Below are 12,842 nucleotides of genomic sequence, written 5' to 3'. Positions count from 1 at the left end.
ATATTTATATTTATATTTTTTATATTTAGTAATATTTTTTTAGTTTTCTTTTTCTCTTATTTTTCAGTTTTTTCCTTTTTTTAGTTTTTTCTTTTTTAGTTTTTTTTGTTTTTTACCTTTTTTAGTTTTTTTAGTTTTTTAGCTTTTTTAGTTTTTTTATTAGTTTTTAGTTTTTTTTTAGTTTTTGCCTTTTTTTAGTTTTTTTCAGTTTTTTTTAGTTTTTAGTTTTTTACCTTTTTTTAGTTTTTTTTAGTTTTTTAGCTTTTTTAGTTTTTTTTCTTTTTAGTTTTTTTTGTAGTTTTTACCTTTTTTAGTTTTTTTTTCTTCTTTTGTATTAGTGTGAAATAATTCAGACGTCATGTTTTCTTTTTCTCTTTTATTTTTCAGTTTTTTCCTTTTTTTTAGTTTTTTTCTTTTTTAGTTTTTAGTTTTTTTTAGTTTTTTACCTTTTTTTAGTTTTTTTTAGTTTTTTTAGTTTTTTAGCTTTTTTAGTTTTTTTATTAGTTTTTATTTTTTTTGTAGTTTTTGCCTTTTTTTTATTTTTTTCAGTTTTTTTTTTAGTTATTAGATTTTTACCTTTTTTTAGTTTTTTTTAGTTTTTTAGCTTTTTTAGTTTTTTTTTCTTTTTAGTTTTTTTTGTAGTTTTTACCTTTTTTAGTTTTTTTCTTCTTTTGTATTAGTGTGAAATAATTCAGACGTCATATGCGAACAAACATGACGTCACCTGATCCATCCACACATCCACAGACAGACAACTTATTTTTATATATATAGATAGATATATATATATATATATATATATATATATATATATATATATATATATATATATATATATAGGATCGAACATGTCTTTGGTTTAGGAACAGGTTCCTCCCCCTTAAAAAAGGATACAACATAGGCTCAAAATTCCTTTTTTATGATCGGCTAAAAAAATATATTTTTTAAGCCTCAAACGAGGGAGACATCAATGCATAAGAAAAATAGAAAAAAGATATTATCCCTTCCCCAAAACACAGGCCCCGAAGCTGCCCAGAAGCAAGTCAATAGACAATATCCCAGCCGCTTCTCATTGAACAATGTCAAGTCCTTAAGAACTTGACATGGGGCTCATTTGATTGGAAATTGAATGTTTGCAGTCAACGAGTCTCTCTCCCCTCCTTTCTTACTATCTGATCTCCCCATAGCTCCAATAATTGTAAATTAAACTTGGAGAAAGTCAATTAGTTAAGAATCGCTGAAAAGTCTAACAAGTTTCCTCTGTGGTCATTATAACCCCAGAGCCTGAGGAATAACTACCTTAAATTGTGTAGACTTCTTTTTGTTCACAGATAAGTTTCTTAGGGATTATTTGCAAGGTTAAAATTCTTAGAGTCTTCCAAGGATATGATATGAAAACAACTGCACATGAGTAGCCTGATTAAGTCGAAAGACGCCATCTGTCTTCGACATTGCAAATTATCAGCAATTCGTCCATGAAAATTTTCCCAGTTAAATAATTTGGTCCCTTATTCTCAAAATATTTTCACAATACAGGCACCAAGGAATTTATACTCTATGGACTGATAAATAGTAATTAAAAATAAAGTAATAAAATATTGGATGCCAAGTTATCAAAATGGTACATCTCTAATATCTTAAAATAGGCTTGAGGTATTAAGTTGAAACTTTAGACATTTTAAAGGGGGGAGTGAAGACTTAAACTTGTATTTTGGTGTGACGGCAAATATAACTAAAAAGAGAGACTATGTATATCCAGCTTTTCAACATACAATAGCTGCAATATCGGAGGGACTACACACGGGGTTGAGCTTAAACTTTCTAGTAGCGCAAAAAAAGGCAAAGACGAGCTTGGGAGAAATCAATATTCTATTAGGGAAGTTTCGGTTTTTTGTCCGCTTCTGGTTCCCATAGCACACATACCCCAATCTAAACACGCAACAATATTTAAAATTTTCAAACCACACGGGAAAAAAGTTTGTTTGCCCTTTTGGGCCGCTATCTGGAGGAGGCCTGTGACACTGAACCAAAGTTTTCGTTTCACATTACAATATACTTATCGAAGAACGTGCAGTTATAATTTGCAATTAGTTCAGAAAAAAAATTATAGTGCTTTTAGGGCCACAGTTTTCGGTCAACCAACATATATCTTATAAATTTCAAGATGAAGGGAAAAAAATGACCACAGTGGCTGACCACAGTTTGGGTTACATTTTCGTAGCTTCATAACACCAAACTAAAATAATTTATGTAAACTAGGGTCCTCTTGTCATAGAGGCTTAGAGTACAAGCTTTAATTGATTTTTAAACAATTATTCTTTGACTCCTTTTCAGGTCCTATTAAGTGAGAGGGAGGTAATTATTCCAAACTATTTTTTACATTAGGATTTTCTTGACCTAAATACTTTGGGTAGTAAATTCAATACTCCCCCCTCAAACCTAACAAAATGTAAGGTTTTTTGACAAATAGATGGATCCGTAGGCTGTATGAGCCAATTAAACCCCCCCCCCCTTCGGTCACATTTTCCTTTTTCCTTACAATAAACTCTATCTGTAGACTATAAACATTTATAATTTACAATTCTTGTTTCAGTGGTCGTAGGGATTTCCTCATCCCCGCAGGCGTATCTATTGGACTTTTCAGCTACATTGAATAGTATGGCTATATCAAGTTTGTCACTGATATCATGGGGTATTGGGGGGGCAGGTACGAAAACTTGCGTAAAAGGGGTCCTGCTCCCCACTATATTATTTTTGACCCAAAAAAGGCAATACGAGTTCCAATTTTAATTCAAATGAATCCCATACCAAGTTTCTCAGATCATTTCATCTATGTGAAGTGGCTGGGTAAAATAATTGTGTATTTAACAGGGGCAGTTTCTACAATTTTTCTTCAGAGTAGGGGAGCCAAAATAATTTTCGTTCTTGAGAAGGAGATTGGAGAACAATTAAAGTATTTTTAGGACCAATCAACGTGTCAGATATATAATTATGCACTGGGTAGGGATAAATTTCCTTGCCTTCCCTAAGCCCAGACACGCCCCTGCATTGAAGGCACATGCTTCTTTACTGAGGCAACATTCTTGTGTTGCCTGTGATTCATACGTAATGCTTCTGTTATGTATAATTAATCAATGAATTAGAATTTTAAATGACAAAAGGTAACAATATTTTTCTAACAGCTTTTATCAAAATGCTAGCCTATCTTATTTTTTTTTTCAGTGTTACAGACATGAAGATCTTCTGTAGCATTGCTTTCTATTCAACAATAATAGCAGCTACGCCATTTTACGATGGGACAGATAAGAGAAACAATAGCTCCTCTCTAAATAATGAGCGAACCCAGTCTAAAACTGAAAATAGGACACAAAAAAGGTATGATCGACATCTTTGGATATTTGAATTCTTAGTGTATGTGCAATATTCTGAAAAGTGGCTGATTAGGAGAGACGTCCCTATTTAATACGTTTGAGAAAGGGAGTCGCTCAAAACAGCTGGTCATTTTAGCAGGTTCTTTCATCAATAAAGATCCTGGTTATGGGTAGAATCGGTAATTTATAATAAATCAAAGTGAGATGTGAGCCTTCGTACCACAATTTTATAGACTCAATTTTACCGAGAAGCAGTGCATCTTGGAGAATTACCTCTGCTGGTAAGTGTGGATGATGTTTTGACCTATGCCCACCTTGGCGGTTGCTTGAATGTCTTTGAGTCTTGGCAGATACGCCCGTGGTAATCGGGTACAATCGAGGAGCAGCCTATCTTGAGCCACTAGAAGACGGAACTCATAAAAACGTTTCGATAGTAGTATTTACGTCAAAAGAATTGATTTATTATGGTTGATTTTGAATATATGAAATTTGTTTAATCTAAAGCTACCTCTGGACAATTATGAGGCTGGGAAAACTCACCTCTGGGGGTACAATAAACACATTTTGATGATCTATCTTGATAAAATTCTTTGGTCTGATTTAATACATTAGAGAACTTCTTTGCCGAAGCTTATAGCTCCTGTCTACTCAAAAAGGATTTTTTTTTTTTTTTTTTTTTTTTTTTTTGGTACTAACGATCTCATTTGCGTGTTTGATTCTCTTTTTCTTTTTTTGTCAGTGTTGATCGAATCAAATCAGGGATACCAGAACGCATGAAAAACGTTCCCTGGAATGAAAACTAAAAGTTCCAGTGTCCTTTCTAATTAGGAAAAATATTATAAACTAAAAAGTGACATTTTCTTGCATTTTTGGTAAGAAGAAAAAACTTAATCACAAAAAGGGAAAAAAAACAATCAAAAGAAACTCTAAGACAGTCAATCGATATGCAGCTATAGAGCATTTATACTTTAAACTTTCGAGTTTCTGAGGCAATGATGCCACGCTCTCAATACAAAACAAGTGGTTAACATAAGCAATTACTGTGAAACTTTTAGAGAGAGAGAAGGATTTACTGACAAAACATATAAAAAAATTATTGTTACTTCCCCTAAAAAGCAAAGTTTCATTAACTAGGTTTATTAATTTAAAGTGGAATAGGATCATATACGTATAGTAGTGTATAATTGCGCATCAGCTATCACAGAAGGACCATTGAATTTTGTATAGTTGAATAGGGTTGTAACTAAAGCCACAAAATTGCATCTTATACCCAAATTTTCAAAACCTCCGTGAGACTTATATAAATATAGTCTCATTTTTATCTGATTTATAGTCATGGTTTGTATAATTATAGAACAATGCTCAAAAGGGAACCGGAGAGTGAAATAAACTATAATCCAATCTACTATCTTTCCCGGGAATATTTTTAGACCAAAGGAACTTTTATCCCTTTTTGGGACAAAATTGTCCCTTCGTTCCACAAATGTCAATTTTTGAAACGAATTTGCAGCTGTTATAATACTTTTGCAGCCTAAAAGAGCATTAAAACTTTTCCTTTTGTTCCAAGTAACGTTTATCCAATGAAGTGCCTTTACTTAGACTTACTTAGACTTAGGTCCTCCCACGCCTGAGGGCGCATAAGGCAGCAACAGTGGTTCGCCACGACGACCTGTCCTGAGCCTTCGACCAAAGCTCCTCCATCGAAGACCTCGCCAGCTTCGCCTCCTTCTCTAACATCCTGCCAACGGTCATTCTGGGTCTCCCTGACTTGCGGAGGCCGGGGGGTATCCAACACCATATGTCATGAGGTAGCCTTCCATCACCCATTCGCACCATGTGCCCCCAATACATCCATCGTCGCTTTCTAATGGTATCAAGGATGGGGGTATGATTTGTTATGGTATAAGTCTCATCATTTCTTATTCCCTCAGTCCAATGTATATTCAAAATATATCTTAGGCAGTTATTATCGAATGCCCATAGTCGTTTTCCTAGTTGCGCAGTGATACTCCAAGTTTCACAACCATATGTAAGGACGGAGAGGACATTGCTATTATAAATTCTGAGTTTTAGCTTCAGGGAATATTTACTATTTCTCCAAACATTTCTGAGACAATTGAAGGCAGAGCCAGCCAATGCTATTCGGCACAAAATTTCTTTGGGAAGTGCCTTTGGGAAAAAAATAAACAAAACATAATACATTGAAGCCTTATACCCAGGGGCGTAATTTGCTATGGGGCAGGGCGGAAATCTGCTTCTTATGAACCTCTGTTTGCCCCCAGACACCACTTTGCCCCCTACCCCAAATTTAGTTTCTTCAAAAATATTGCCAAAAATAAGGTAAGCCTACATAATTTAAGCATCCACAGAAACAAGTTAGTTTTCTTTAGTATACATTTGTCTTCATGGTACACTCTGCCTCATTTTTCACTGGATTTTGAAAATTCGGCTCCAACTTCTGCCCTCAGCATTGTGACGAAATTACGCCACAGCTTATGCCTCTTCACTGTAAGCAACACTACAACTTTGCCTACTGAAAACGTTAGATTGTGGTTCCAAGTGTAGATTGAAACGCAATTTTCTTGTACTTTCTTACATACAATTAAATTGAAAAATGGGATTTGAATGTTTTTTAACATAATTGAACAAACACTAGTCAAATGCTCCCTATAAGCTTGACGTAAAAACATTCTAAGACCACACTGGAATATATGACGTTTGACAAAAAGAAGAAAATATAATAAAAAGAAAAATAAGCAAGAAAACGTCGGTAATTTTAGCCAATGGACAAAAAGGAAGAAAAAAAACAGAAATTTGGACAATGACCTTCGCCAAAAAAAGCTAACCTTTTGAAGTGAACTTTAACAGAGCAGAATAAAACACGAAATGAAACATTTGTGGGCAAGAATCTTCTGCTTAGAGTTTTTTTTATTATATTTTCATATATATATGTATATATATATATATATATATATATATATATATATATATATATATATATATATATATATATATATATATATATATATATTTCAAAGGTGGAAGGGGCAAGTACTACTGGAAGCTTTGTTTTTCCCAAGGCTTATAAAGAAATATTTCTCATTTCCTTCTTAAAACACATTTATTTTCTAATGGTTTTTTTTTTCTTTCCGCGGAGGGGATATAACAGATAAATATATATGATGGTGGGAACAGGGTTGCAAATGAGCTGTATTTGTCCTTCATCCCCGGGAAGTTTCTGAAATTTAGCTTTAATATTGGTTCTGCGGGGTGGTCGCTCCATATTTATTGCCGAAAACCTCAATATCATCCAAAAATCATATTCAGAAGGGAAAGGGAGAGGGTAAGAACTAATTTCTAATCTTCTTTTGGTCCTGGAAATACGCCTGTAATATGGGAAGGTAATAGCTCCACCCTTGTTGCTGAAGTGTTTTTTTTTTGTTTTTTTTTTTTTTCATTTAACACAAAATATTACATCCATGTGCTTAGTGGTATGTAAAGGGGAGATTTAGCCTAGGATCATGAAACCCATCAGGATATACTTCAATGGAGGCGTGCAAATTTATCAGAGAACTTTCCTTTTACCGGGAATTCTTCTCGATTTCTTTACACATATCTTCAGTGTTTTCTCACATTCCCTTTTTAGTGCGGGGGGGAGCATGAATACAGAAGGTGGTTTGAATACGCTCACAGTTTACTGGTTGACCACATACAGAACAAAAACAGAAAAGAACGATTTGCAAATGTTTTGGTCAGGGAAAATACAACAAAGGTAAAGCTTGTACTTACGTTCATCCTTGCAAGTTTTTACAGCTAATAAGCACAAGAGTCAGAACTACAAGTTTGACCAACCGAAGATGTGCAAGCATGGTTCGTTACGCCAGTACCCTAACAAACAGAAATGCAACTTTGTCGACAGTGCACAACAGGAACTTTCTCCAAAGCAGCAACCCGCAAGGTTGACAAATATCAACCACACTAGGCCTTTCCCGCTGAATAATCATATAAGACCGGTTTTAACAAGAGATGTATATCCCTTGTGTATTTAATGAACCCTAGACAAAATATTGCTCCCTTTTTTTCTCGGGTAACGGCCAATCTGTTCAACCCAGCCCAGTTCTCCCTCCCAAATCGAGTATGGCGAACCATTAGCCATCTCTTGGGGTCCCTATTGCCCCCAAGCCCGTTCCCTCGACAAGTTCTAGCAGTTTGTGAAATTTTCAGCCTCTTTTGGTGATCTAGCTAAGCCAGATAATAAGAAAGAAGCAGCTAATTCTTACAACCTCCCTCTTTTTCTCCTTGTTAATGCCCAGTCTCTAACAATATTAAATGAAAAAAATAAGTTTTTTTAACTGAAAGTAAGAGCGACATTAAAACTTAAAACCAACAGAAATTACTTCATATATGAAAGAGGCTGCTTCCTCATCAACGCCCCGCTCTTTACGCTAAACTTTGACTCTTTCTCTCAATTCTTCTTTTTAAAACAGTAAAAAACTTTCCCACGCTCATTTTTTTCCCAAAGTCAACGGATCAAAATTTTGAGATAGCCATTTTGTTCTGCATAGTCGAAAACCATAATAACTATGTCTTTTGGGATGACTTACCTCCCACAGTCCCTGGGGGAGGGGCTGCAAGTTACAAACTTTGACCAATGCTTACATACAGTAATGGTTACTGGAAAGTGTATCGACGTTATCAGGGGGATTTTTTTGGTTTGGGTGTGGGGTTCAGGGGAGGGGGCTATATGGGAGGATCTTTCCTTGGAGGAGTATTTCATGGGGGAAGAGAAATTCAATGAAAAGGGCGCAGGACTTTCTAGCATTACTATAAAAAAAAAATGAAAATATAAACATGAAAAAGTTTTTTCAATTGAAAGTAAGGAGAAGCATTAAAACTTAAAACGAACAGAGATTATTACGCATATGAAGGGTTCTAAAAATACTTTAGCATAAAGAGCGAGGTATTTAGGAGGAGATAAATACTTCGCTCTTTATGCTAAAAAATTTTTAAATAATTTCAACTATTTATTCTACGGCCTTTCTGATTCAGGGGTCATTCTTAAAGAATTGGGATAAAACGTAACGTAAGTTACGTAAGTTATGTACGTTTGTTACGTAAGTTAATTCTTAAGTTACGTTTTTTTTTACTAATAAAAACGTTCGTTAAAAATTAAAAGATCTAGTTGCCTTTTTGAGTAACCGAAAAATTGGAGGGCAACTAGACCTCCTTCCCCACCCCTTATTTCTCAAAATCGTCTGATCAAAACTAAGAGAAAGCCATTTAGCCAAAAAAAGAATTAATATGCAAATTTCATTTTAGTAATTTATGTACGGAGAGCCAAAATCAGACATGCATTAATTCAAAAACTTTCAGAAATTAAATAAAAAAAACAAGTTTTTTTTAATGAAAGTAAGGAGCGACATTAAAACTTAAAACGAACAGAAATTACTCCGTATATGAAAGGGGCTTTTCCTCCTCGACACCCCGCTCCTTGCGCTAAAGTTTGATTCTTTCTCGCAACTCTACTTTTTAAAACAATATAAAACTTTAGCGCAAGGAGCGGTGTGTCGAGGTAGCTATAGGTATCAAAATTCCATTTTTTAGAGTTTTGGTTACTATTGAGCCGGGTCGCTCCTTACTACAGTTCGTTACCACGAACTGTTTGAAAATGACGGAACTTTCGATAAGACCAAATGACACTAGAATTGATATTTATTGCATAACAGAGACGTGGTCTTCTAGTAAATGTAATGTTCAGATAAGTAAATATAGTTTTCTCGTGAAGAGTAGGAGAAACACTGAAGGTGCTGTCTCGCACATGAAGGAGGAGTAGGCATGTACATTCGAAACGATTTACCTCATCAGATATACGAAGACTCCTCGACTGCCGACTACGAGCTGTTATGGGTAATACTAAGATCAAAAGTTCTTCCCCGGAAGTTTCCCTTGATCGTAGTTGGAGTTCTCTATTTTCCGCCGTAGTCGAGTTACAGGCGGGAGCTCATAGCCCAAATGCAAGCATTTTTAGACGAAATTAAAATGAGACACCCAAACAGTTCCGTGGTTCTTATGGGTGACCTTAACGATTTACTACCCAGCTGGATTGAACGATCGTTCAGCTTGAAGCTAGTTGTTCCTGAAAAGACAACTCAAAATTCTGTCATCCATCTCATCTTCACAGGTATTTCCGATTTTTATAGTGATCCAGTAACACTGCCGGGTCTTGGTAAAAAATACACACTTCTGTGTGATCTGGTGTCCTAGGGAGGTAAAGAGAATAGGAACCAAGCAAACTTTTTTAAGCCAGCCTCTGACTGAGTCTGGAAAAGAACTATTCGCTAAATGGGCTATTTAGGTAATTAAATTAAGGTAAAGAAAACAAAGCTTGAAGGAGGGAGCAGTCATATCTAAGCAAGCCTTGGGTCATACAGTTTGGAGTAATAAACTCTAAGCAAGGAAGGGCCCTCATCAATAGAAATCCAATCACTGAAACTTCAATTTGTATTAAAAGATATGCAAAAAAGAATGTCAGTTATTTATAATCATTCTAAATGTGTAAAATCTGACTAGATTTAAAACGTTAATCAAAGCCTACAAACATAAGAAAATTTGCTCTGTTCATAAATAGAGATTGAACTCGATAAAAAGTGGATGCAGTCTTGTTGGAAATTACTCAATTACATACAGCGTACAAACTACCTTGCTTTTCTAAACTCTATAGTGCTAACATTAACAGAGGCTTTATTTTAGTGAGCACTTAAAGTTCTACTGCCCCATTCAAGTAGCAGAAGTGATCATGCCAAAGGAACCTGCAGATTTATAGATTTATTGAAAATGTAGAAAAATACCCAAATTGTTTTTAAACTGCATATTTCAGTAATTGGCGTGACTTTAATGTCTCTTTTCTTTTTATTTTCTTTCTTTTTATTTTACTTGTTTAATATCAGTAGGCCCCCTACTCAAGAAAAAAAAATACCGTTTTTTAATTTATGTATGGTGTTAACAATTCTTGACTGATTTAGAGCGGGAAATTTGCGTCGAAACTTTTTCTAGAAGCTTTACAATTCTAGAAAAATCATTCAAATTTTTGTCATCATGGTAAGAAGTTTGGGATCAACAAGAAACCGACTTTTAAAGCCCATTGGCTTTATGTTGTTTGTTTTTTATTGCATAAATATTTTTTTTCCCCATTCAACTTTTCCCAGCCTAATAATACATGTTTTCTTTTCTCTACATCCTAAATATTACAGAAGACTGGCATTTCGAAATATCTAATTCTCCTTTTCTTTTTTTCATTTTGCAAGACAAATACAGAAAAAAAAACCACAAATACGTTTGTCTAAACTTATAATTTCAGCAACTGCCGTTACTTCAAAGACTTTTTTCTTTCCTGACTACCTTATTTAAAATCGATAAGCTACCTCTACCAGAAAATTGTAAAATTCAAATCTACTTTTCAATTTATTTGTGGAATTCACAATTTTTTCTGTTATCGAAGGATTAGCTGTTAAAGATCCTTCTTAGAAATCCATTCCCCTTTTCTTCAAGAAAAATGATCGAGTTTTCTCATCATACTTGAAAAGACGGTCGATATCAAATCATATTATTTATTTTTCTGTCAAATAAATATAGCTTTTGTTCACCTAACTTTTTTTAGCCAAATTATATAAGTTTTACATAGAGCCTTTTTTGGGCCACAAGTATGAAATATCTTTATTTATATATTTTGAAAATAAATTGATTAGTTAATAGATTTTTATCTCCAGTGCCTATAAACATCCTGTTTACAAATAACTGCCTCAATATAGATGCCACTTGATACCCAAAAATCAGTATTTTCATCAATCAGGACCTTAATATAAAATTTATTTGGGCCTGAAGTCAAGTTCTGGTTCCTTAAAAGCTACAAAATTCAAGATAATAAAAAATTTTATAATTTCCTGGACGACTTAACATCCTCGTGATTATAATCTAACAGTGTCTTTCTTATAGTTTGGCTTACAAAGATCTAGAAAATGTTCCCAGCGACAATGGTCTGCTTGGCCTCAACGCAGCAACTACCGCTCTAAGTTCTGCTATCTTTATCATATTGGCAAATCATCTTTATGAAAATCCAATAACACAGATTATAAGAACAGTATTCCCAAGAAGAATCACTCAAAGTGTTCCCCCCTCTCCAGTGCGTGTTATCACTCAAGCTGCAACAAATGCCACCCAGACTTTGGCGAGTCAGGTTGCTGCAAATGTTACTGGAACGACATCTAACTTAGCGCCGATTCTAAGGCCCCTTTTAGGGCAAGGTAATTTTAGTTTATGGACTTAAGTTAACTTAACAATTTAAGGAATATAGGAAATATACATTGGATCGGCTAAAATAATTAGGAGTTTTATTTGTAATATTTTAAACAGTAAAAAGGTTTTCAGTAGAGTCGGGTCTACGGACCGAAGAACCGACTTCGGTTTTACCGCAATAAGAAGATAATATTTATTTCGAAACACCCATAACAAGCAGCAAGAGAGACAAATATTGTTTAAAATTTCTAGATGGTATGTTTTAGTCGTCTGAATTGTTTGTTGTGTGTACCCATTAGCGTAAATAATCAGAACGCTATTCCCAAGAAGAGCCACATAGTGGCGGTTCTAGGCCTGGACAGGGGAGGGATAGCTCGAGCCCCTTATTAATTTGACATTCAATTCCTGTTATTTTATATCTTCAAACTCCTGATGAAGTGTCTCGGGTGATCCGCATGCCCGAAACCCCACTACCGAAGGTCGTCCTTCATTGACAGTGACGTGGTACCAGGAGAAGAGGACACCACAAAAATACCCTACGACGCAGCTACCGAGCTGACCTCACAAGCTTTCATGCCTCAATCCAACCTGAATGGGAGGATGTCTGGGCGACCACAGCGATGAGAGATGACTAACGACTCTTTTTGGATGCCCTAAGCGCCTCTGGAGGCACAGGAGGATCTAAGGTAAGGTAATAAGGGGCTTTAATAAGGTGCATTAACCCCCTCCCCCTTCCCCAGATTAAGAGGCCTAAAACCGCCACTATAATCGTTCAAAATATTCACCCGTCTCGAAACGAACTGTCAATAAAGCATTAGCAGATTCCAAAAAACAAAAAATTAGCAAGTCAAAGCACTACAAGTGCTATTGAAACTGCTTCCGATTTAGCATTTAATTGAGGACCATTTTTGGGGCAAAACAATTTAAATCTCTTGTACATACATCATGTTCAAAGCAAAGTGCAACCAAAACTAACTTATTGATATGAGTGTTAAATGTCAAGCTTTATATATATATATATATATATATATATATATATATATATATCTATATATATAAAAATAAGTTGTCTGTCTGTGTGTCTGTCTGTCTGTCAGGTGACGTCATGTTCCTGTGTCAACTGACGTCATGAAGTTAGTTGTCGTCATTTTTGCTATGACGGTGACGTCATTAAAGATA

At 34.9% G+C, this 12,842-nt stretch overlaps 2 protein-coding genes across 4 annotated transcripts in view; one reads left to right on the top strand and one right to left on the bottom strand.

Moving 5' to 3' along the window:
- The window catches only part of LOC136043097 (glycine receptor subunit alpha-4-like), a 125,411-nt gene that overhangs the window by 77,819 nt on the left and 34,750 nt on the right, over positions 1-12,842 (bottom strand). The gene's annotated exons all lie outside the window — the stretch shown is intronic.
- Positions 1-12,842, top strand: part of LOC136043098 (uncharacterized) — a 78,197-nt gene that overhangs the window by 58,668 nt on the left and 6,687 nt on the right. For both annotated transcript variants that reach the window (XM_065728046.1, XM_065728045.1), the window contains exons 2-3: positions 3,223-3,375; positions 11,364-11,671. In XM_065728046.1, the coding sequence (XP_065584118.1) occupies positions 3,233-3,375; positions 11,364-11,671 (451 nt within the window). In that variant the 5' untranslated portion in view covers positions 3,223-3,232. The remainder of the gene's footprint in view (positions 1-3,222; positions 3,376-11,363; positions 11,672-12,842) is intronic.

Source organism: Artemia franciscana, unplaced genomic scaffold (assembly GCF_032884065.1).
Source record: "Artemia franciscana unplaced genomic scaffold, ASM3288406v1 Scaffold_296, whole genome shotgun sequence".
NCBI lineage: Eukaryota > Metazoa > Arthropoda > Branchiopoda > Anostraca > Artemiidae > Artemia > Artemia franciscana.
This window is presented reverse-complemented; position numbering and strand designations above follow the sequence as displayed.